Below are 27026 nucleotides of genomic sequence, written 5' to 3'. Positions count from 1 at the left end.
CGACAAAAACTCACAAAATAGCACGATTTTTGAAACAAAGCCAAACTCGGAACACACAGTAACATGCAGGTGAGAAAATTAAACAGTTAAAACGGGACAAATAACGACCGGAAACTTAACTTTGAGAACGGCAGCAGAGAGCCCCGGAGGAGACCTCTTGACGCTCAAAACCCGGAACCGGAACTCCAAACCCGGAACCGGAACTCCAAACCTGGAACTTCAACCCTTCCTCAGCAGCCAACAAACCTGGCTCACCATCACCAGACTGAAGGTTGTTCCCGCAAAATTATCGATCGCTCTTTTAACAAATTACACCAAGGAACGTAGCGCTGCACCACGCATCACACTGAACATCATCCCTTTCACTCACACACACACACACACACACACACACACACACACACACACACACACACACACACACACACACACACACACACACACACACACACACACACACACACACACACACACAGTCACTTTTAACACATCAATATCATTCTCAGATCACATCACAAACATTAAAAAACAAAACATGCACACCCAGACTGAACACACATGGGGCACTCACAGGCACCGACTTCAGATACCATAAAGAAACATCATCTCTCACATACAAACAGTAGGCCGACATTAGATGAGTCAATGACTACGCCAACTCATCCTGGCCACCAGTCCAACAAAGACGCATGTAAACACCCCACAGACCATACAAAACAAAGTCCTTTCCATCATCACAGGTTGCACAACAACACCCATCAAGCACCGACACACACAGGTATAAATGTTAAAAATCAAAGACCATTTGGACATGAGAGGTGCACAGTTCCTTGCAGCTGTAAGTGCCAACCCTGATCACCTGTGCCACGACATGTCTCATCACCCACGGACCCATAGACACATTAAAACTACACCACACCAACATCCTTCGAAATCTCCCACTGATTCACGATAACTACAAAAAAAGCACATCCATACCCACATCCCTATAAAAACAATCAACAACCTAGGCCCAAACAGTATATTTGGCACTAAACCCACACGTATCGATGACACAGAGAAATTACTCCCCAGGTATGATTGTGTTCACCTTTCATGTCTGCTGTGGACACCACCCATAGCTTTTACAGTGCAAACATAGATGCGACGACACCTACAATCTCTGCCAGGCCACCCCACACACAAACACATTATGTAAGACTGTGCAGCCATGTAGTCAAAGCAATGAACGATTTAGGTTGGACAAAAATGTTATCAAAACTTTCTCACCTGAAATGACTTCATTGGCGATATGTCTTATCAGAAAAAAAACCCCACCCGAATCCTCCCATGGGAAATCTCGTTTTGACCTCAAATCCAAGATGGCCGACGTTGTAGAGGTGCAAAACTTAAAATGGACCTAATTTTAGAAAGAAACAACAAAGAAACACTTTTAAGGTGTCATTTTTAACTAATTTGAGGACCCCTATTCGTTTAGTGATACTTATAAGATCGTGAGATATCAAGGTCATTTGTCAAGGTCAAGTCAACGTTAAACTTGACCGAAGCAACGTTAAATTTGACCGAAATTTTATCAAGAGTTATGCCAAAATGATAGTTATTGATAAAATATATTGGTTGTTATTGCCACATATACCATTAAGGTGCTCATTCATTTAGTAATAGTTTTGAGATGATTGGATATCGAGATCACGTGATAAATTCAAGGTCAAGGTCAAATTTGATCCTAATTTGACCCTGAATTTGATCAAAATGATGCAAATCGACTCATAATAAAGTACATTGGATGTATCATTTTCAATGGACTCTTTCAAGATGTCCATTCACTTATTTATGAGATTGGCATCAAGATCATAATCATAGCCAAATTTAACCAAATAAGTAAGAATCCAAACAGATTTTGTGACCTTGCAGTGTCATTATTTTGAAACCCGTGTTAAGGTGTCTAATAACAAAGTTTACTATGCCTGATCACTTAAATGATATTGTATGAGTGATAATTTTTGAAAGTCAAATTGCAATGTCAATCCATTGTATTATTATTGATATCTACATCCTGGTCATCATCATCCTGATTGTCCACATGTGGCACATTCATGCATGTTATTCCCCTGCATTGGCCACAAGCTGGTGTGCACTGTAGTCCATTCTTGTGGCAGGTGCATGTTTTTTTTTTGTCACACTGGCCACCACAATTGCACCGAATTATCTTGAGGAGTCGCGCTGGTGCTGCTGGCTGAGTCATCCTGATCGGCACAAGACCACCGGGAGTGGCTTTCCAACCCCAAACTGCAGAGGCGATATCATTGCCACGCCATCCCTGCACTTGGTGATAAGTCCGATGACCATGAAAGGTGGCTGCGTCACTCGTTGGCGGAAGCTTTTCTGGAGATACATATTGTGTAGAACGAGCTACCTTCAATAGGAACTTCATCACCCTTGCTGCGTTGAGGCTTTGTGATGTAGTGCACCCATATATCTCCAGCATGGCATCTTCTCCTGCCTGTTCGATGAAGATGGAGACATAAAAACGGTGGCTGACTTGCTCAGTGCTGCATACTTCGTAAAAACAGTCACTTTGCCAATTCCATATGGCCTTGATGTGGTATCACACCCACTGAAAGCGTGCAGGAAGAGTAGACTTTCCGAGAGGGCAGGATCCAGTTTCTTCTTCAACGTTGTGATGCACACAGTCTGTTTTGCAGTCACCATGTACAGGTTGTCACTGTTATCTGTGGCATCAGCATGATGTATCATCAACTGAAATACATCAGAATCTTCTGCGACAACGGCTGTTTGACTGTTCTTCGCAGACAAACATGCCAGCATACAGATCTTGTCGTCAGCATCCCCTTCTGCATGCTCAACGGTGATGTCTGCTTGGACCATATCCTCTGCAAGGAGGTTGATGAGGGCCTGCTTGTTTGATGTGTTGGCAAGGAAAGCTTTCTTACTCAAGGTTAGACGCATTTCTGCAGAAACTGAGATTGAAGCACCAATGTCGCTCCCTGTCCTACAGCGATGAGTTTCGTCCTTAGTAATGGAGCCGTGATACCCATCAAACACAACCAGTGCACATCCATAGGTGCTGCGTACATGCCGGACATACATTGCACATATCTCAGCATAACTAGAGTGCTTGGGCTATATGACGTCCATGATGTCTTAATGTTACATTTCGTCACATGTCATAATAACCCGTATATATACGGGTCTCATCCCCAACACTTTGGCCAGAAACCCGTATTTTGATGGGTCTCGGGCCGAATGAGTTAACTAGTGTGATCTATAGGTGATGATGCCACACTGAGCAATTTCCCGGGTTAATACGCGTCATTTGGTGAGCTTTGAGATCAAATTTTGATTAAATTTTACAATGACCTTGACCTTAACACATAATCGTGACCTCTAATGGTTCCGAAAATTTCACTAAATGAACGGGAGTCCTCAAATTAGTTAAAAATGACACCTTAAAAGTGCTTCTATGTTGTTTCTTTCCAAAATTAGGTCCATTTTAAGTTTTGCACCTGCACAATGTTGGACATCTTGGATTTGAGGTCAAAACGAGGTTTCCCATGGGCGGATTTCTCTGATGAGACATACCACCAATGAAGACATTTCAGGTGAAAAAGCTTTGATAACATTTTTGTCCAACCTCTATGGATCATGATCCGTTTGTTGCTGTGCCTACTGGCTCCACGAAGGCAAGAGCACACACAACACCTTAGATGTGAGGGATCTTTGGGTTGCTCCTGGGAGATTGACCGGCTAACTCTGTGTCGCAGACCTGTTTGAGCAGAACTTACCGGAGCTTATCAACAACAACTACATGTTAGAAAAGATCCATTTTTATGCCTCCGGTGACATTATGTTTTCGGGTTGTCTGTCCATCCATGCAAATTTTCTCTGTCTTCTCTGCAACCGCTTACCCGATTGACACGAAAGTTTCACCATAGATGTGACTCGTTCTTCAGAATTTTTAAATGATAAGTATGATGTCAGAGGTCACGTGGGGGTGGCAGCCATGTGGAAAAACGGGAAAAATTTGTACCTCAATATCTCCTAAACCGCATCATGGAAAAAATTGAAACTTGGCACCTGGCAACTGCTCTGCATGGGGAATAAGGGCGATTTTGTTATTATTCTTCTTCTTATCCCACTGCCTTCCATATACACCAACACAAATTTCCAATCAACCCAATCATCCACTTCCCTGGACCCCCTTCATCCACTCCCACTTAAATAGTTTCTCTCACTACCTTTTCTACCCCATTCACGCTGCATTCCTGAGCACAAGCTGCAGTTTTCAGGTGATTTGATTCAGTGGTACATTAGTGCATACAAGTCAAACAAACAAAACATCTCGAATGATAATGATAATTTATTTCTTCCCAACATCCCTTAGTTATTTCTCCCAGTCCCTCTCTATTTTGTCACTCATCCCTGCTGTTGGTGTCCACCCTCCCCTCTTTTTACTGCTCCTTTTGTTCCGTTACGTCCTGGTCTGTTATGTGTTTGAGATCCTCCACGAGCCTCGACATTGGATACAAAAGATTATTAAAATGATCTCCCCACCCACCAAGGAGACGAGGAACGACTTCGTACAAAACATCCTACAACAACCCGCGAATCCAAAGCGCAGATCACACAACAGCCGACAAATCAAAGGCAATTCGAAGCCTGTGCCCACACAAATCCATGACGATAGTCCTTGCCGACAAGGGCCGTGCCACCACTGTGATGAACTGTGTGGATTACAACAACAAAGCCAAAACTTAATGACATGACGACAGCACCGACCCAGTGAACCGACGAAGACCATCGAGAAACAAATGACTACCGCCTTGCAGAAATTATGTAATGTAAACCTAATAACAAAACAGGAATGGGATGCCATGAAACCTACTGACGATCACACTGTGGTTCTACTGGTTACTAAAGATTCACAGAGAAGGTGTACGCCTATTTCCCATCTGGCCCCTCCAGGGAGCACCAACCTACAATCTCGCAAAATATCTTTTCCACCAACTCAAGCACGCAACAACCCATTCGACACACAACTCAAGAAACAACAAAGACTTTATTGACAGAATCAGAAATGTTCACCTTGAGAATGACGGAGTAATGGTTTCATTCGACGTAATCTCGTTGAGCACATCCGCACCAGTCAGACTGGCTATGCAGACCTAAGAACACCACATCACTAGCAAGTAACAACAATAGCCAAAATCAGCTCCTGGCGACTAATCTCTCATATCCAACTCTGCCTCAAATCAACGTACTTCACATTCGATGGCACTACAGACCATTCAAGCAGACTCGGTGGTGCAATGGTTGAAGCATCTGCTCTGATTGTGGGTGGTCAGTAGTTCAAACCCTGGCCGAGTCATACCAAAAACTTAAAAAAAAAAATGGTATGTGTCGCTTCCTTGCTTGACGCTCAGCATTTAAAAGGCTCTGCAGAGAGTACTGAACATCAAATCAAAATATACCATTAACATCAAGGAACCCCTATGTGCTCACCAATCTTAGGTCTCATTGCTGAATTGATGAGACAACACTTTGAGGAACAAACGCTACATGGTGACCATTCTCCAAAGTTATGGCTATGTTACATTGATGAAACATTTGTGATCCTAAATAAGGTGGGCATTGACCCATTCCACACAATGATAAATTCAACGAGGCCAGCAATACGGTTCACACGTGAAGAACAGGCCTGATTTATCCCATGTTTGGACGTACAACTATCCAGGGACTGGAACGGCAGACGATACTCACAAGTGTACTGCAAGCCCACCCAGTAGAAATCCCACTTGCCATAAAATAAGTTAGTTTTTCAGCTTCATCAACTGCACAAAATCTCACTGCATTGACCAGGAGCAACCTTGAATGGAGTTATTGCGCGTCAGTCGACTACTATGAGAAAACCATTACCCGGGTACGTTCATCAGATTCTTTTGCCAGGAAAAAAAAAATCTGCAGAAGAAAGAAGTCAGTTGTATCAACGAATTGAGTGGTACTGCCAGATACACAGCACGCTTCCGAAACTGCGAGCCGCATCCTACAACAGGCAGTACAATGTCAATGTCACCAAAAAAACCCCGCAAGCGTACTTACGTGCACAGCTGTCAAAACCTAAGGACCATGTGAGTCAATTAGACAGAAAGGAAATGTTGTCTGCAGTATACCATATGGCAATTGTGAAGCCAATTATGTTGGCCGAACATCCAAATGAGAGACCACACGACAAACCGAACATCAGCACATGGCGAGTTGGATAGATGGGCTGTCCTTGGTGGCCATGCACGCGCGCACACACATATACACACACACACACACACACCTTCACATGGAGTCAGACATCTGTCCGAGGCACAGGGTGAGCCATGAAATAATCAAGGCCTAGAAGTCAGGTGAGAAACTGGCAAGTCTACAAGTCTATAAAGGCCTGGTGGGGTGAGAAGTCTATAAACTGGCACGTCGACTTGACTATCACATACCAGGCATTGCGTAGTCAACTACAACGCCGATAAAACAGACGCTAGCATCGATGATGTGCCACCGCAAGGGAACGTTCACAACATTAGACCAGGACATGAGAATTCGAACACAAGAAGCACCATGATTGGCGAGGGAATGGACCAATGTATGACATGCAATAGTACCCTCTGGAACTTAACACGGCGTCATGCTGACGCTGCACTTACCGCCTCTGAGGAAGGGAACTCGTCAGTTCCTAAAATGTCACGCAACAATTTCTTTTTATTCTTCCCTGCTCGGAATGCTGCTGTTCCACATCTACGCAGGCATATATTATACTGCTGTTCCGCATCATCTACAATATAGTCACATTTATAGCCCCCACACCTCGACTGTTAAATATGAGTTGGGTGAGGTGCTGTAAAACGTGAAAGCAGTTGCTTCGAGGATGGCCGACTCACAGCCAGATTGCGGAGGCGAGCGATTCAATTCTGAGTGTAAGTTAATCCCACACCAGTTATCAGGGTTTGTAACCAAACTTGCATCCCCCAGGGATTTGTTGATATCGCCGAAACAAGCGACTGACGGGATGCGGTTTTGCGGAGCTGACACACACAGCTTATGATACAATGATTCATGAAATTAAAAGACATGAGCACGGGACCCAATTATGCACAAATGCAGAGGAGAAAAATAAATAAATAAATAAATAAATAAATAAGCCCTTGCAATACCCAAGAAGAAAAAAAAAACATCCCTCTCAAAAATTTTGTGTGGGTTACATTTAATTCCTATGACCCAGGAAATATTTTTCAGCAGAACATGTTTTGAACGTGGATTTCGGTAATCTGGCATAGTTTAAAGAAAATTAGCCGGTAAATAGTTTCGCAAAATGGTGGGCAACTCCGACCAGGGGACCGTTATTCAAAATGGCCACCATGAACACACTGCCTGTTACAGATTTTGACTTCTTACACAAACAGACTCAATCAAGGACTCTTTTCTTGTGTTTCTAGGCATGCCAATCTCCTTTAACCATGTTATAAGTCTCTATTACAGCCAGCTTTATTATTGGTGTAAAAAGTGAACGGGATTTCAATTGACAATGCACAACACACCGCTATACCATGTCTAATACACTGAAACACTGGTACAGTTCCAGACAAGGAGCAGCAGGATGTTGAAGATCCGTCATTTTCGTGTTATTCTAATTTTGTTGCAGTGGTAAATGATATAAATGTCTGAGACTGGGCGATCAGAGACCACTGCTAAAGCCGAGACTAGAGACAGTGGAATAAAACTAAATACTACCAAACTACATACTATGAGAAAGAATAAATCAAAGCTGATGGCCAAAAGGAGTTGAGGGACATGACAGCATGGGAAACTTAAAAAAAAAATCAAAAGCACAAGACTGGTTTGAGCTCGATACATTTGGGAATGTACCTTAGCCTCAAAAATGGGAGGTTGGGCCAAAAGGTCATTTGATGCACAAGGGATGAAATCTGAAAATATCAATGGTCAGTTAGAGCAAGAAGAAAGGAAAGAAAATAGTTGATGAATTATTCTCAATGCTGCATTCCAGGAGCGAGTAACATCCGTCTTCTGAGATGTCACGGAGTCTGCATCCGAAATGGGACGATTGAATGTCTTACGTGGAGACGGTGGAGGTTTTGCTGCTCAACTGTCAGAAGTGTCGAGATTGGGATGGATATCTCATTTCGCTAAGACCGACGCAGCCATGGATGAATCTCTCCGACAATACTCACTACAATCCACTTCACTTGTCGGATCACTCAAGCACAATGGAAACCCTTGATTGGGAGGCAACAGCCCACATGAAAGCTGGTCACTTCTCATATTATCTGACTGGGAAGCCATTCTGAGGCCTTCCTCCCAACCAGAGACCATCTTGATCAAAGCTGAAAGCCGGTTGGACAAAAATAACACGGAATAAAGCAATGGTAAGTACACATAACCAAACTGTTGATCACATTGCCACATCACACTAAGCTCCAGGGCAGCATGTGAGGGGAGGGAATAAGATCATCATGGAAATAAAAAAAAAGCTCACATGAGAAAAGATGAGAAGGGTGTTGCAGATCAGGATTGGTTTGTTGATGAATGGAGTTGCGACCCCGAGAATCCAGTTAACAGCACCCTACACTCTCTTCGGTGCGGAAAAAGTTGCTTCGCCAACTCTCATTGAAGATTTCAAGACAGCAAGACAGGATGGGGATCAAATCAAGCACTCAGTATGTTTTACCAGGAATGAACTCCCTCAAATCAAACACCACTGATGAATCCTATCAAGAAAAACAAAACGACATCAAATCCTTCTTTTCTCCAATGGCCTGATTTCAGATCATCAGCTTGAATTCAGAACCGGTTTCTCTACCCTGGATGTGCTGTTTCTGGTCTCCCAACAATGGATGAAGGCCCTCAATCTCAGACATGAGATCAGGGCCGTCTGGCAACCTCCTTGCTGTCCAAGCTCTCTGCCTATGGTATCCAAGGCCAACTCCACTCTTGGGTTACTGACTTCCTCCATTCTTGTAGGTAACGTGTGCCTCTCAACAGGATGCTCTCATCTCCTCTCCCTATCAAGGCTGAAGTGCTCCAAGGCAGTGTCTTGAGCCCAGTCCTATTCCTAATCTTTGTATATATGATCTCTCTGACTATCCTCTTTATCTCTTTGCTGATGATTCCCTCTTCACAGACCTGATAGAATCGCTCGATGGTCAAACACTTGGAATAGGTCTTTCAATCCTGAGAAATCTCACACTGTCTCTCTCCCTCTGGAAGGACTGTCTGGCAAACCCTCACATTTACTTCCTTAACAATTCTTTTGCAGAACTTCGGTCACTCATTCTCTTGGGTTTCACTATCAGCCATGATCTTTCTTGGGAAAACCACATATGTAAGTTGGCCTGCAAAGTCAATCACTGATTGAGTATCTTTCGACATGCAGTATTTTCTTGGCACATCTCAAATTTTATGCTACAAGACCTTCATTCACAGCTTGATAGAGAACAGCTGTCCCCTCTGGACTGCCTCCCCCGTCTCATACCTTGCTCAGTTTGATGTTGTGGAAACTAAGACCTTCAAAATAATTGCAATCTTCCATGATGCAGCTGAGACACTGGGCCTATCACTTTCACATCACAGACAGGTTAGTAGTCTCCGTCTGAAACTGCCTCCTTTCTGATCTTGCATCCTCTGCCCTTTTTGTGTTATGCCCCCATCCCACCAGGTTTCTGCAGGACACACGTGCTGCACCACTCACCTCCATTCTGTTGAAACTCCCAAAATCCATACTCACTGCTCACATTCACTCTTCTCCCCTCCCCCACCCCCCTTCCATGCAACCAACTTCCTCTGTCTGTTCAATCCCATTCTTTGCTCCAGGGCTTCAAGACAGCTGGTCAACCACCATGATATTTTCTATCCCCATTAACCCTCCGCAAGCCCATTTATTTCTGAGTTTCCAGTTTTTCCTTCCATTTCTGTGATTGAAAGTTTGTGGCTGTATCCATCTTGTTCAGCCCCCGCGTCCTCCCCTACGTCCCTTAATTCCTCTGCCACCAAAGGTGATGGAGGTTATGTTTTCACACCTTTCTGACTGTTTGTTTGTTTGTGTGCAAGATATCTCAAAAGGTTGTGGACAGGTTGGGTGTGTGACAAGGACCAACTGAATAGATTTTGGTGAAGATCCGGATCCGGCTCCTTGAATTTTTAAAGTGATTCTTCACCATTGAGAGATCGGGCCAAAAATGAAATGTAGCACGATGTCTCAAAACGTTTTGGATGGATCTGGATAAAACTTGGTGGACACGTTGGATGTGTGACAAGGAAGAACTGATTCAATTTTGGTGAAGATGCGAATCTGGATCTGGATCTGATTTTTAAAAGTGATTCTTCACGATTGAGAGAGATTTGTTATAAACAATTATATAACATGATAATCTCAAAAAGTTGTGGACGGATTCGAATGAAACTTGGTGGACAGGTTGGGCCGTATTTATTCGATTTTGGTGAAGATCCGAATCCGGATCTGGATCCGCGAATTATTTAATTTCTAAAGTGATTCTTCACCATTGAGAGGAGGAGGAGGAGGAGATTGGGACCATACTCTGTGCAGAGCGTTGGTGCAGCAAAAGCAGTCTCCTTGGCTGTTGGGCACAATCCTGGACGGGTCACCACTCCGACACAGTATACCAGCATGCTGGCACTCATTTTGCCGACCTCGGAAGGATGACAGGCCGAATTAACCCCACCTGGTATTAATTCAACAGCTGAGCGGGATTTGAACTCAGGACCCGAGGATCCAAAGCCCATCACACAAACCATGAAGCCAACACCAGGCATAAGAGACAGGGCAGGCAGCAGGCAACACCATTGAGAGATAGGGCCAAAAACGATATAGTACTGTATAGTGTATATCATGATATTATAAAAATGTTTTGGGCCAGATATGTTCGTGTGGATCAGGCATTACGTGATGGAGGTATGCGCTCGACCGAGTCCCCTTCTAGTTTCTCGTCTTCTCCACTTCATCCCTCAACCCTGCTGTTGTTGCTGGATCTGTTGTTCTTTTTATTCTGCTATGTTCTGATCCATTCTGTGTTGTAACTTCTCCATGAGCCTCAAAACACACACACACACACACACACACACACACACACACACACACACACACACACACACACACACACACACACACACACACCGCCAACTTGTCAGGATCACCTTCCCCCAACTCCATATCTTCAGAAAACAAAAGCCTGGAGATGGACAACAGGACAATGGAAAGTCTGATTAATGTTTCACAACATTTAAAACTATCTGGGAACAGTGATGAGGTACTGCTTGATGAAGGTGCCGTTGTCTTTTTTTCCGCCCAAGTAAATTTCAGTGAACGAATGGTTTGTAAATGAAGAGGTGATTATTTTTGTTTCACGGTTTAATTATAATTTAAAAGATGACTTGACCAATCAAGGCGATGCTCCGTTTAAGAAGACAGTAAAACTGTTTTTTTTTTTTTTGCCAAATATCGAAGTTTCCATGGATTACAAAGATCATGAATGACAGGATGGCCTTAGAGGCCCGAGAGTAACGCACACTCGCCTCCTCACAATCTAGCCTGAGTTTGAATCCTGACCCAGCTATAAACTGTCATCCCGGTGTCTCGCACTCAGGTCAAGCGATTCAGCAACGTGTGTGCCGTCCCTCGGGTGGACGTTAAGCTGGGTGTCCCATCTGCCGACATTTGGTTTGTGGACACGAAAGATCCTATGGCGTGTTTCACGAAGAGTAGATGAGCCATCGCTGGCATCGTGAGCAAATTCCAAGTTCCTGCCCTGACTACATAGTTGAACGTCAGGCCTGGCCAGTTGATTATTGAAAGACTTGGGCCAAAAATTCCCCCCTTTTACCCCATTATGGCCTTTTTCTCAAGTGAGATAGTGAAAGATTCAATAAAATTTATGGAGGAACATGCTCAACGTGCAAGACTGTTTCAATGCCATCTATCTTTTCCGTACACACACACTGTGATATTTTCACCAGCCTACTCCCTCATTCCCTCCCCCCGCTCGCATTGCCCCTCCCCTTCCACCATGGCTCCCCACTTCTCTCACGCTCCCCCACCTTACTCTCTCTTTCCCATACTATATTTGCTTATCTTCAATTTTAATTTTCTCATTCCTCCCCCCCCTTTCCTCCCCCGTACATATGTAATAAATAGACATCCCATTATTAGTTGCACACATACCTTTGACGTTCGCTGTGAAAAAAAAAAAAATCATAAACATGATGGACGTGTACCCGACTCGGTGATGTCATACTCAGACCGTCCGCTCCGAGGCTGGTAGGTCGGTGGTTCAAACCTCATCAGAGTCAAACCAAAAAGTTTAAAAATGAGCTGCTTACTTGCTCGACGCTCAGAGTTTGATAGGATCGAGCACGGCGACAAACGACGCTGGGAAGGCAATGGCAAACCACCCAATGCAATGACAAACCACTCAGTAATGAACCTTGTCAAGAAACTGCTTCGGCAGCACGGACGCTCTCTCTACCTGTGACATTTAGAACAAAGGTACAATCAGCAAAGGGTAGGCGCTTGCTACCAAGTTGGATATGTCCGTCATTTGTGTGCATGACAAAATAAATAAATAAAATAAAATAAAAATAAAAATAAAAATTATCTTTTAAAACCAACAACAACAAAAAAAATTCGCTCAATTTCGTTAATTTTTTGTTTTTGTTTCGGAGCTTCGTGCAATTAGACAATCGATCAAAAAAGCAGCAGATGACACCAGGTCTTGTCGCAGTCGTGGGTTCGGTGGCTCTCGCTCGTGCACGGTGACTGGCAACTTAAGGGAACTTGGACGTTGGTGGGGTCCGAAGGAGCCGTGGGAATTGAACGCACAGCAGGGGAGCGAACAAACGAGTCTTTAACCGCTCGAGCGAACTTCGAGAACCCGTGGTTCGAATCACTGACCTCCGACATCTCGATCGTGACATCGGGGCGCAACGCGTTTACAACACGGCGGCACTCGTGTCTGCTCCGCACGCGTGCTGCTGCAACACTGTGACCCATCGCCTGCGATTCCTCCACGGTGTCGACGGGACGCGACGTCGCCTCTCACCTGTGTCCCGTGTGGGTTCGAATCTCGAGCCGGATATAAACCATCATCCTGGTCTTGCAATGTCTGGCTGTTGCGTGCACCGTCCATCGGATGGACGTTAAGCCGGGTGTACCGTCTGCGATCATTAGTTGGTGGGCGTTAAACACCAGAATCGGGCGAGTTGTCACCGGCGTCCTGGGAGAATTACAAGTTCCTGGGTTGGACCGTGGGAAGCAAGAGATCCGATCTTGTTGGACGTTACCATCGCACGACGCCAAGTCACATCGCTTGCGATCTCAGAGAGCGGTTTCTGCGTTCAGAACAGATTGACCAGGTACAGGTCGTTTGCACGGCTCAGGTCAACGGCCTTCTCCGGATACGAAGGGGAACCAACACCAACACACACACACACACACACACACACACACACACACACACACACACACACACACACACACACACACACACACACACACACACACACACACACACACACACACACACACACACACACACACGTGTTAGAATACACTCGGACCAGAACAGAGATTTCAGATTTTGACTGAATCTTAAAAACCGATTAATCGGAAATTGATGCATCGGGGCTGTGGGCGACCCGCGCCGCGCACTCGCCTTCCAGGCAGCAGGTTCTCCATAGCCCCGAGTGCGTCATCACATCCTCGTTCTTCTTGCTCGTCTCGTTCTCTCCCGCACCACCCTTGCGCCTGCAGTTCCCGCGCGAGTACAGCCAGAAGTCCGTACCTACAGCCACGCTCATGAGGGTGAAAGCGGCGATCGCGCCGCCCGTGGTGAGCAGAGTCTGTACCCCACGATCGCACGCTCCCATGATGCCACGGGCATGATCATGCCATGGTCACGCCGTGGTCGTGACCACCCACCCTCCGCGTTGATGGCTTCGTAAAGAGACGCGATGATGGAGAGAACGACGACTGAAGATGGATCAATCGAGATCGATCAATCGTCTCTGACCTCCTTGTCGTGGATGCGGAGGCGCAGGGGGTGGCTGCGAGTTGGGGGGTGGGGGGAGAGAGGGGTGGACGTGATGTGGACGCGTTTGCTCCGCGATGGATTCGGTGTTCTTCGTAGTTCGGCTTGTTTGAAGATGAAAACAGGGAGTGGGAAGATCGAGCAGAAAGAGGAGGGAAAAGAGTGGGGGGGGGGCGTGGGGGAGGTGGAAGTAAGAGGACCTTTCTTCCCCAATTGTTATATCTCTCTGTTTATTCCTGTCCTGGAGCTCTAATATACCTAACCGAGATAAATTAATAATCCAGATCACTTCATCCTTAACTCGTTCTACTCGAGTTGCTTGTCCACAAATTGCTCAATTTCCCTTCGACCTCTGTTTCATTGCACCATACACCACCTGCTGCTCTTCATCTCTCGATATCTCGTCTTTCCCCGGTATTTGTTTCAACGATGATGAGCTCGTCGGTCCCTCTTTCTTGGAATGCAACGGACGGTAGGAGAGGGGCAGTGCAGGGAAAGGGGAGGTATCCTCCGAACGTGCTGTCCAAGGTGCTGAACAATGACACTTCGAGGTTCGAGTTCACGAGACACATCCGGATCCCACGGGAAGCTTCGAGCCACTGCAAATGCGTAAAACCGTGCCAGAGGCGCATGGAGATGCCCCCCTTAGCCTCGATTTTCCGTTCACACTCCGAATTGGTGCCGAATGCGAGGCTCTCAACCTCTCCCCCCTCCCCAACCCCCCCAACCAGCCACAGAAACCCACACCCAGCCTGATGTTCCTCCCCCGCGCTGCCTGCACAGAGCGCTTCGTGCCTGGAATGTGAGTGCAAGACGCGTGTTGGTGCAATGAGAGCTCAGCTGGAGGGAGAGGAAGGAATTGGAGAGTTGGGTAGCACAGAGGGTAGAAGGTGATACTACACTCTGCAATGGGTGGATTTCGTGAACGTATTTTAAACGACGTCAGATCTTGCGATGGGAGATCGTGAAATGTGTCACGATAGACCGTGCGATGGTATTCGGTGTCACGCCGCGCAACGCATCGCAGATTGCTCCGTGATATGGATTGTACAGCGGCGGATTTAGTGATTGTCTATACATTAAGCGATCGGTATAAATTGTCCGATGTGTGATGATGCATCAAATGCATGGGTCGATTGTGACTATTAACGGATGCAATGGCGCATCGGGTGGTCTTCCGATCCCCGAGCCGGTTTACGTCGCTCTCACGTCGCCCACTTGAGGCTCCAGCTGAGAAGAGAGAGTTTTGGTTCCCCAGAATCACTGGACACGTTCATTATGTTTGCTGGAAGTTAGCAAATTCGGTTTAGCCAATTGGTCCCATTCAGCACCAAAAGGTGAGTGAAGAAGTTGTATTGCAGCCACACTGGGCCACGGTGACCCATCAATTCCAATCTTGCAAACTCCGTCCTGGTAAAAAGGTTCCTTGTAGGATATGCGCTCAGATAATGCATTTCTGGTTGTCATCCCTTTTTAACCCTTTGAGCCAATCGAGTCAGGCATACGGACATTCGACGAGATAGATCTGCGTGCACGATAAGAGCAGAACAAGACAAATGGTACATTTTGGCGGGAATTTCTGGCACATGAAGACTGACGTCATATTACGCCAATAAATACAACGTGGATCCTTGGCATTTAGATGTTTCCAAAAAATAATGATGCCGCAAAATGTTCGATTATAAAGAACATGTTTTACGTTTTTGTTGCAACCGACCGCCCACCTCCCTCCAACCTCCCACACACAATCTCTTACCCCACCCCTCCCACCACGCCCCCTATAATTGGCTGTGCTCTCCCCAAATGAGCCCACATGCAATTGCACGTGTTCGTCCTATGTGCACAGCTTCCTCCAAATGCACTTATTCCGATTGTACACTACATTCGGAACAGGCACAACCATTCCCGTGGTTACACAGTCACTTTTCAATGATCTCAGTAAAACGAACGCACACACCCACTCGAACCGCACACCAACATCGAGCTTCCATGATTCCTACAGATAATTACCATGAAGGCCAAAATTGTACCACGGGTACGGATAGGTTGTGGCTGCAGAAATGAGATGTATTTGATCACATAAAGGAGATTTTGCATGCAGCAAAGAAAGAAATGGGTAATGAGGATGTGCAAGTTAAAGGGTTAAGTATGTGAGCATAAACCTGTGTCGAGAAAGCACTCACAAAGCCACAAGAGCATATACAATTATTATTATGCCATTGATATTGTCAGGAACATTGAGAATGGAATAATTGTGCATTGTCTACGTAACACCCTTATTTTTGCATGATAACAATCTCAGGTTTCTGAGGATCCTCACAAAGCATGAAGACAGGACTGAGGAAGTTTGCACGTGGTTTCATGATGTGTAAATATACCAAATATATATATATATACACATCATGCACACCTTCTGACTGTTATGGTGAGCATCACCACGGATTATGTCTCACAAGGTAAAACCACATAATCCGCACAGAGCAACCGTCCATCTGCCACCCAGACGATTGTTCCCGCTAATGCAAACCATTCAACCAGAAGGCACGTGATGTGATCGGTGGATAGATCGAAACATGTGGAGTGTGACAAGCACCACCTGGGTCTCCATTGGACACAGTCCATACCAATGCTCACTATAACAGTCAGGAGGTGCGTCTGACGTATGAACGACGAATGTCATCATTGGTATGCTGTCGAAATAAGTCTGAAATCTGGACAGGCTGCTCCGTTTGATGCTGAACTGATGTTGACCATGTAATCTTTGTCTGTTTGAAAGAGTCGCCGAGCTGATGCTTCTGGGTTAGGGGTGACGCTTTGGTGGAGGATTATGTCCAGCAAGTCACGCCCCTGAGGCTTATGATTGGTTTGTGCGACATAAAAGAGGAGAGGAGGTGGGGGGGGGCATGATCGAAGAACAGGGAAGAGACAGTTGGTGAGGAACGTGGCTGAGACGGAGGATCTCGTTTTTGCTCTCCTCTCGGCATGACAAAATGGCTGCACAATTCTCGTGTTCGTGCTGGTGAATTTGCAGCAGACTGGGCAAGATGCTAGCCATTCCTGTTCAGCTGAGTTTCGAAGTTGTACGATTAGAGAAAGAGAGGATGAGGAGTGCACCTCTCAGTGAACTTGGCATTATCTCGTTGTCTGTTCAAGGAGGAAGGTGGACGATCGTTGGAAGTGGACCTCATGTAAGAGACGAACATTCGGCTTATTCATTCATGAGAAGAAGCCGCACGGAGGTTGGTGAGCCCTGGCATTGAATATCGCTTCACAAATGACCTCATGTACATGACCGCAGAGAGCGGATTGGCGCCATTTTGGGTGCGGTTTCCCACGAAACATTTTTTGGCCTGTGTTGACCTCCAAAGACTAACCGCTATATCACATGGTCATGTAACATGGTAGTTTCAATTTCCTCTGCTGAACGGTTTTCAATGTATACTCTTAACAAAAAAGCAGACACGTAGGACGTACGCACGTATGCTACCGATCGCTTAACCCTGCTTTTTGCTTTGTGAGTGCAGGGTAATAAATAAAAGAATACCATATATGTGTACCACGTGCTTCGCTGCAGGCTGGGAGAAAACGGCTCATGTTGAATGTTTCCTCGGACAGACCACTGTGGGTAGAGATGGGCATTGTTAAAGTGGATTGGAGTAAACAGCAATTACTGAGAAAATGGACCATCATCGCTTCAAACACGCTCGGAGAAATAAGTACCTTACACCATTAAATGAGCCCATGGATTGGTTCTGCAATTTGATGCTGTGAGCAGCACCCTGCTACGGCCGAAGAACAAAATGACATCCTCGATGCCCTCCCAGACTTCATGATGATGGCCTTTGGGGCTTTTTGGGGGCACATCATCACGTTTATAGGTCATGGCGTCTTCAAACCTTTTCATGAAGGTGGCAGAATATCTAGTTGAGACCGTGTTGTAAGGACAGGATTACATGATGACGTACACGTATAAAAGGCATGCAAAGAACTTTGATATGATCAAGAGACCATTCGGCCCATCATGTCTCTGCATTTCATCCACACCACATTAATCCAATCTAATGGTTTATCTACATGCAGTGTGTCACATATATGACATGATACATTGATGTACAGGGTGTTCCACAATCCCCTCCACATGTTGGACATGCCGTGTCAAAATGTGTAGAAATATTCAGATGTTGGAAACGTGGTTAACATTGACCTTAACCCTTCCTATCATATGCCAGGTAACGCCATTGCAACTCAAGTTCTGTGAGTGGATGCTGTAGAACACTGTGATGTACACATACAGATGGTGTACAAAAAATTGAAACACGAGGGTACACAGGCATTACAACACGTAAGCAAAGTATGGGGCCAGCACACATACGTGATCGGCACGTGAAATATGCAAATCCCCCCCCCCCTCCCCGCAGAGTCCTCTTGTCGTGTATATATTGTTACAGATCCGGGGGTTCGTGTTCTACCATGAGGGGAAGTGCTCCTCCAAGACACCCGATTCTGAGTCCACCGGGCACAGATAATTTTGCACGCCGGCTGGTTGCTTGGCAACCACAAACGCCGATTGGTACTTCCAAGTCTGTCGGGGTGTCACTACTTCCGACTTCACATGTTACTGTTTCTGGTGGATTGGCCACACCAAGCGAGTCTCATGACTTCGATGTGTACTTGCATTAACTTACCATATCAGGTGCAGCCGAGCGGAGCTGCCAAGTACACACCGGCTTACAAGCAAATCAGGTGGGGTACAACTTCCCGACTGCACTGCATGCGGACCATGTTGGACCAATAGGGAAAAGACGCTACGAGCTGGGTACATATGTAACAAGCAGGTTTATTAATATGTAATTAAGGCAAGGAAAGGGCATGTGGCACAAATCAAAGGTTTTAATACAAAGGCAATATGTACACCAGGGGAAAGCAAAGATTTGTGAGGTATGGCAAAAGAAAAACAATGATATACAAAAGAGGACACAGTGCAGAACTAACCTGACATAAATAACTTAAACACTGTTATTTACACTATAGAAGACAGGTGCCATCAGACACATACCCCAAGGAAAGCCAGAGAGCAAGAGCAAGAGCAAGAGACAGAGAGAGACAGAGAGAGACAGAGACAGAGACAGAGACAGAGAGAGAGAGAGTACGAGGTGTTGATGACCTCTATGGTACCTGGCGCAGCGGACAGGCTCATGCTTCCCAATCGCTTCGGAAGGGGAGGAGGGAAGAAAACTGTGGGTGTCAAAGGTGCGTGATTTGAGGAGGGACGCAATGAAGTGCAGGTGGGGTGCAGAGAAGGAAAAATAGGAAGAGGTGTGTGTCTGTGGAATCGCTCTTTTGCATCTACAGCAGATGAGATGGGAGATAAGAGACTGAACGTGGAAGAAGATAGCTTAACAATGAAGTGTGAGAAAGTCTATAAATGTACTTGCTAATAGTCTGATAATGGTGATTGGTCTGGCATTCGGTTCGCTCACCCACCCAGCTCACTGTCTCACCTTCCGCCTCGTACCACCCATCAAGCCAGAACTCTCCAAAGCCAAGAACTCCCTTTGCATGGTATTTTATAAACGTCTGGTGAGGGAGGAGCCCAAAATTGAATCAGGACGGTCGGTTGGCGTTCTTCAGTGCCCACATTTGTGCACGGATGCTTTTCCAAGAATCATCCCCGCCTTTAAGAGGACCGGATGCCCAAAATGGCCGCATTCGCCCCCGAACTTGGTCATTTGATGGAGATCCGAGATAAACTTGGGGCATGGGCTTCTGGGGCGCTTTCCAGCGACGAACGTGTGCTAGACACCAAATAAGGGTCATGGTTGAACGGAGCGCCAGGGCTATCCAGGCGATGTTGAACGGATTCTAGCGCAGACTTTCGCTTGGAGCTACATGTCAAAATATTCTGAACACAAGCATCTGTTATGGTCGGTGGCATCCATGCCTCCCCCCAACCCCACCCCGACACCCCTGAAGGACAGCAGTGGGCATCTGTGGTGGCGACTGTGGTTGCGGTGTTTGTAGTGGTTGAGGCATTGTGGTGGTTATGGTGAGGTGGTTGAAGTGTTGTAGCAGTTATGGTGAGGTGGTTGAACTTGAATGGATGTAGGGATTTTTATAAGGACATTGTGATGGTAACAGGAATGATGTAGCATTGTGGTTTGAGTCTGGAGAAGATATAAGGTGATGGTCGGCTCAGGGATGGTGCGAAGTTTGAATGGGGTTTTGGTGGCATATGCTAATTAGGTGCTCATGTTGTTATGCAGCTGTGGTGGGCATGCTTTCATGAAGAGAGGATTATGTGTGCAGCATAGTAAATAAAATAGATAAATGATAGAATGAAGACCAACCGAAAGCACTCGATGCATTTTGTCCCATATATCCACTGGACATGAGGGAAGGGCTTTCTAAAATGGAGACTAATGAAATAACTGTCTCAGGACCATGACATGTTGTCTGCCTTCACCTTGGGGGAGTACTGGCTTCGCAGAACCACAACAATATTTCAGGGGGTAGTGGCTTGAGTCTGGTATTAAGAGCCAGCGTGTCTGCAAGAGGAGACCTCAGTGACTTTGAACGTGGTGTAATTGTTGGTGAGCGTTTGGCAGGTTTTTCAGTGATAAAGGCTGCGGAAATTGCTAATGTGTCACGAATAAGTCTTGAAGTTGATGTCAGCTTGGAAAAATGAAGGAAAGACATCATAATCGGAGGACAACAGTGCCTCTGCATCTCGACAAGCGTGATGTACAGGCATTAGTCTGGACTGCGAGGAAAAACAGGAGAGCAATTGCAGACAGACTGTGTATAGAGTCCAACGTGGGTCGTGAGCACCCTGTATCGTCAAAAACTGTCAAAAGGGAACTTCACAGGGTGGGATAACATAGCTGGGATGCTATGTACAAACAGCTCATAACACATGGCAACGCCTGTTTGCAGGTCCGGTGGTGCAAGGAGCATAGGCAATGGACTGCTGAGCAGTGGAGGCATGTGATGTGGTCTGATGAGTCGTCCTTAACCATGTTCTCAATGAATGGATGTGTGCACATGTGGTGAAAGCCCAGGGAACTCTGCAGTGCCTGCTTCCAAAATGTTCTGGCAGTCCCACAATGGTGTGGGGCGTGTTTTCCAAGCACGGCCTGGGTCTAACTCATTCCATTAGAAAACAGGGTTGATGCAGCATTCTGCGTTACCATCCTGAGTGATCATCTGCATCCCATAATATAAAATTTCTTCCCTGCTGGGATGGATGTCTTTCAGGATGACAATGCTCCAGTCCACATTATATATATATATATATATATATCTGCCTGATGCATCATTACAGGGAGTACAGCAGTGCCACATGCCCTTCATCTCAGAGCAGGAACTTCGAATTTGGCCATGGTGCCTGCAATTGCTCACTTTCTCTTCGCAAAAGACACAGTGGGCTCTTTAATGGCCACCTTCTTGAGTACCAGGCTTCGAAAAAGAGGTGTCTTTGACAATTTGAGCTTGAATCCAAGATCTGCGTGTCTTCCCACAATGCTATACGGTCTTCCTTCAGCGTATACTTTGCAATGGCATAACGATTTGGGTCACCAAGACTAAAAGTGCATTGGTGTTCCTTGCTTCAATTTATTCGGGTCCTCCATATGTACCACTCTTCTCACCCAATCTCATCTTACCTTCTCACCCCATCCTCATTCTGCTCCTTGCTTTTGCAGTGAGACCAAAACCTTTGTGTTCTCCTTCAAAAGCCTTGCCTAGGTATTTGCATTGCCCCTTAAAGTTTCCCTTTGTCTCATCCTTCAATACTTCCTTCCTCGATAACTACTGGCATAGCATTATGTTTCTTCCCAGTTTCACGTGCACCTCTGTTCGCCTCACAAAAGTCAAACGAGTTGTTTAGCAATAAAGCCTCACTTTAACAACATATTTCTCTGATAATGCCCTCAATGGGATAGAAGGAAATGGTTGGGAGTGAGGGAGGTGCAAGAAACTCTCTTTCAGTGGAGTATAACCTGTACAGAAGAGCTGTCTAATACATCCGAAGAGGCTAGAAAAGCTTTAATAACACATGATGGTACACGTAATGCCACAGTTTGATTGTATCGGGGATCTCGCTTTTGTCAATTGCCCTCGAGCCTTCTTCTGCAATGAAATGAATTTCCAAGCCACAGTGCCTGAGTGAAACTTCATACAATCTGCCCAAACTCTTAACATCATGGCCCTTTGCAGTCACAATTCTCTATTCATCCAGGAAATATTTGAGCTCCGTATATTATAAGCTCTCCTTTCTGCAGCCCTGAGGCTCTATTGGTATTTGCTTTGAACTTGAGTCCACAGCACATTCTCTGCTGGAGCTTTCTCCAAATAATCCAGGTCCTGTCCTCTGATTCTTTCAACCTCAGTGTCAAGTCATCCATAAAGCCCTGAAGCAATGGCATCGGTTACTTTCCGGTTATTATCCGCATTCCTTTACCAGCTACAATCTCTGAATGAGCATCTGCATTCTATGTATGATATGTCCTATCCCCGCAAAGCCCGTCTGCATCCGCTTTGGGAAAAAGTAAAATTATGCGGTGCAAGGAGTGAGGAGGAGGACATTGTTCATGGGATATTCATCACAGCCTTTTCAAATGCTGAATTGAGAATTATAAATGAATAGGATAGAACAAACATGATAAATATATGCGGAAAAGTTATGGGCCCAAACCAGGAAATGAACCCAGGTCCTCTGGCAAACAGTAGCAGTGCTCTGCCATCTGAGCTATCTGGGTTACCCATTGGCTGAGAAACACAATTCATCCACATGCAGAAATGCCACTCTGGTGCCATAATTTTTCAATATATATTTATAATGAATTGAGAATGATGGACAACAACACATGAAGACCCTCTTCTTCATTGCATGGCCCGCGAGCCACTGGCGGCCCCTGATGGCCGAAAGTGTGGCCCCTGACATGCGGCCGACAATACTCAAATGTGAAAACACCCCATCATAATCTGCAAAAAATGTTATCAAATTGACCCAATGGTTTCAAATGAATGTTCCAATGCAGAACATAAAAGTAATGTAACTACATCAGTAGATGGCAGTGTGCAAACAATTATGCATGCAGCCCAGTAACCACAACGAAAAAAAAAAAAAGAGCATGCGGAGGTGGGGCCGAATAGCAGCTTAAGGCGGGTCTTTAATCCCATTCTTTATCTATTTTAATTCACATACATAACCTCTCCAATACATATACATGCAGACCACAGCAACAGGGGCAGTCATTTGCATGCACGTGCCCTTTCATGTTCAAATCTCGCGGCATAACCCAACGAACATAACACCTCAAACCTTCACCAGACTGGAACCACAATGCTATAGCATTGCTGCACGACCACTGCTATGCGACACGACCACTGCTGTCGCTCAACCACAGTCACCATTGATGCTCATCACCGGCCTCTGGATTGATAGGGATGGGGGAATGCAGCACACCATGGTGGATAGTCTGATATGATTGTTCTCGCATATAGCTCAGGGTGCGAGTGTGCACTTGGCTCAGTTCAATGACGTGTGGATAGCTCCAGCGCTCCGCTCAATTGTGGCTTTCATTGCATATTGGGGACACACCCACAGCCGAGGAGTGCGACGAAATACACACCCACAATGTTCATCTTGGAGCTCAGTTGTGTAGCAGAGTGCAGAGCAAATGGGGCCATATTCCACCACCGGTCGTTCGCATGGCGGGGCCAAAGCCCTGGTAATGGTCCATGCGCCAATGAGTATGTTACAAGGTTCTATTGCCTCTCTTGATCCAGCATTGTGCTCTTCCCTCCGCAAAGGGATTATTAAATGCCAGGCGTAGGTGGTTCTGGTTCTTCTTGGGTGCTGTTCGATTCTGATGATTACAGGTCAGAGGACAATGAAGCTCGATGAAGCTTGACAGAGTGGAACAGAATCCATGACCGAATATAAAGGGGCTGTCACACCTTGACGTTTTAACCAGTGTATGGCAAGGTCTAAAAAATGTATGTAAAACGCTGGCGTACGCTGAACTATTGATGTTTTTTTTACGTTTTGGGCGTATAATAACGTGTTGGACGTATGCATAACGTATTAGTAACGTACACAGAACGGTTTAATCACATATAGATAACTTATACCAACGAATGCTGAGCGTGTTGTCGGCGTTCACAACCTATGCCCAACGATAGCTCTAACTTATGCATAGCGCGCGGCAGCGTATTGCCGACGATCACGTGGCGTAGGCTATTCATCGGCTGTGGCTCGACAATTAAAATCATAACCGCACTAGACATCGAAGTGTGAAGCCGCTGTCACACCTTGACGTTTTAGCCAGCGTATGCCGACGTATGAAAAATTTGCCAAACCAAGCTGGCACACGTCGAATACGTTATGGGTAAGTTTTGTATACGTTAAGAGCACATTGGCATACGTCGTAGTACGCTGGCATACGTCGTCATATGCTGAGTACGTCAATAAATTTTCAGCATGTTGAAAATTTCGACGTATGACACACATTCTGCATACGCTGGCATAAGTTGTAGGCACGCGACACGATCGTTGACACACGTTACTTGTACGTTACTCATAAGTCGAAACACGTCGAGGTAATGGTTAGCATCAGTGTTCCAGACTCCCTGTTTTTTTGGGGGTTTTTTTCCTTCGGTATGACGGTGATGTTGACGCTTCGATTTCTAGTGCGGTTATGATTTAAATCATTGAGCGGCAGCCTATTAATTATATTATATTATAACCGCACTAGAAATCGAAGTGTCAACATCACCGTTATACCGAAGAAAAAATAAAAAATAAAAACCAGGGAGTCTGGAACACTGACGCTAACCATTACCTTGACGTGTTTCGACTTTTGAGTAACTTACAAGAAACGTGTGTCAACGATCGGGTAACGTGCCTACAACACGTTACTCATAGGTTAGAAATAAATTTCGGGTATGCTAAACATTACCTCGACGTGTTTCGACTTATGAGTAACTTACAAGTCACGTGTGTCGACGTGTGTCAACAATCGCGTGACGTGCCTTCAACTTATGGCCAGCGTTATGCGGAACGTGTGAGTCATACGCTGGCATACGTCAAAAAACTTCAAGCATGGAAAATTTGTCTCACACCTCGGCATACTACGACTTATGCCAGCGTACAAAGACGTATGCCAGCGTGCTCTTAACGTATACAAACTTACCCATAACATATTCGACGTGTGCCAGTGTTTTAGCCAAATTTTGCATACGTCAGGCATACGCTGGCTAAATCGTCAAGGTGTGACAGGGCCTTAAGAGCCATGCACCAGACCAAGTGTAGTGTTAGACAATATGGTAGTACACTTGCAGACCTCTTCCACTTCCTCGTTAAAGGCCCAGTCACACCTTGACGTTTTAGCCAGGTTATGCTGATTTTTGGAAAATTTGTGTAAAATGCTGGTACACGTCGAACACGTTATGGGTAAGTTTTGATAACATAGAGAGCACGCTGAAAAACACTGCCATACATCATAGTACGCTGGCTTTAAACGTTGTACTTTTCGGTTGTCCTCAAATTTTCCATGCTTGAAATTTTAAGACTAATGCCAGCGTATGACTCACACGTTCCGCATAATGCTGGCCAGAAGTTGCAGCCACGTTACGCGATCGTTGACACACGTTACTTGTAAGTTACTCATAAGTCGAAACACGTCGAGGTAATGTTTAGCGTACCCGAAACTTATTTCTAACCTGAGTAACGTGTTGTAGGCATGTTACGCGATCGTTGACACACGTTACTTGTAAGGTACTCATAAGTCGAAACACGTCAAGGTAATGGTTAGCGTCAGTGTTCGACTCCCTGGGGGTTTTTTTTTTTCTTCTTCGGTGTGACGGTGATGTCGACACTTTGATTTCTGGTGCGGTTATAATATAATATAATTAATAGGCTGCCGCTCAACGATTTAAATCATAACCGCACTAGAAATCGAAGTGTTAACATCACCGTCACACCGAAGGAAAAAAAAAAAAACAGGGAGTCTGGAACACTGACGCTAACCATTACCTTGAGTGTTTTGACTTGTGAGTAACTCGCAAGTAACTTTTGTCGACGTGTGACAACGTTGGCATATCGTGCGTACAACTTATTCCCATCGCATGCGGAACATGTGTCATATGGCAAGTACGTCGTAAAATGTTTAACACGATTATAATTACAAGACGTACTCCACTAATATGACGTATGATAGCGTACTTTAGCGTTTTATTCACGCATACCAAACTTACCCATACCGTATTCGACGTGTGCCAGCGTTTTCGACGCATTTTTCAGAGGTCGGCATACGCTGGCATGATCGCCAAGGTGTGACTGCGATGTTGACACTTACATTTCTGCGGCGGTTGTGATTTGAATCGTTGTGCGGCAGCCTTTTCATAAGCTACGTCATGTCATCGTCGGCGATGCGTGCAGCGCGCTATGCATAAGTTAGACTATCGTTGGGCATAGGTTGGGAAGGCCGACAACAGGCTCAGCATTCGTTGGTATAAGTTATCTAAAACACAATGAAACGTTCTGTGTCCATTACTAATATGTTATGCATACGACCAACTCGTTATGAATACGTCCGAATCTTTAAAAAAAACATCAAAAGTTCAACGTAAGCCAGCGTTTTACATACATTTTAATACGTTGCCATTGCTGGCTAAAACGTCAAGGTGTGACCGGGCCTTAAGCCTGTCTTCTCACATGGTCTTGTCTTTGTTTCTGTCTCGTCTACTGTGGATGTAATAAAAGAGCATCAACAATTGTCTGGGGCCAATGATTCACATATTTGACATCTTCTTCTTTGCACCTCCTCTGCAAATCACCGCATGCCTCTTTTTGCACCTCCCTCCGACCACGCACAATAGACACCCTCAGTTTTCCTTCCCCGT

At 45.5% G+C, this 27026-nt stretch overlaps 1 protein-coding gene across 5 annotated transcripts in view; it reads right to left on the bottom strand.

Annotated features, from left to right (window-relative positions):
* The window catches only part of LOC147025402 (voltage-dependent calcium channel gamma-2 subunit-like), a 54161-nt gene extending 39343 nt beyond the window's left edge, over window positions 1-14818 (bottom strand). The window contains exon 1 of one of the 5 annotated variants that reach the window (XM_085886371.1): window positions 13746-14818. In XM_085886371.1, coding sequence (XP_085742497.1) covers window positions 13746-13959 — 214 coding nt within the window. In that variant the 5' untranslated portion in view covers window positions 13960-14818. Of the gene's footprint in view, window positions 1-12985; window positions 13450-13745 lie in introns of those variants that run through there. The other 4 variants (XM_085886372.1, XM_085886369.1, XM_085886370.1 and 1 more) reach the window with 4 other exon arrangements.
* Window positions 14819-27026: the final 12208 nt, after the last annotated feature.

This window comes from Eptatretus burgeri, chromosome 6 (assembly GCF_056783735.1).
Source record: "Eptatretus burgeri isolate ZD-2024b chromosome 6, Ebu_testis_v1, whole genome shotgun sequence".
Classification (NCBI taxonomy): Eukaryota; Metazoa; Chordata; class Myxini; order Myxiniformes; family Myxinidae; genus Eptatretus; species Eptatretus burgeri.
The sequence above is the reverse complement of the archived record's forward strand: the minus strand, read 5'-3'. Positions and strand labels throughout refer to the sequence as shown.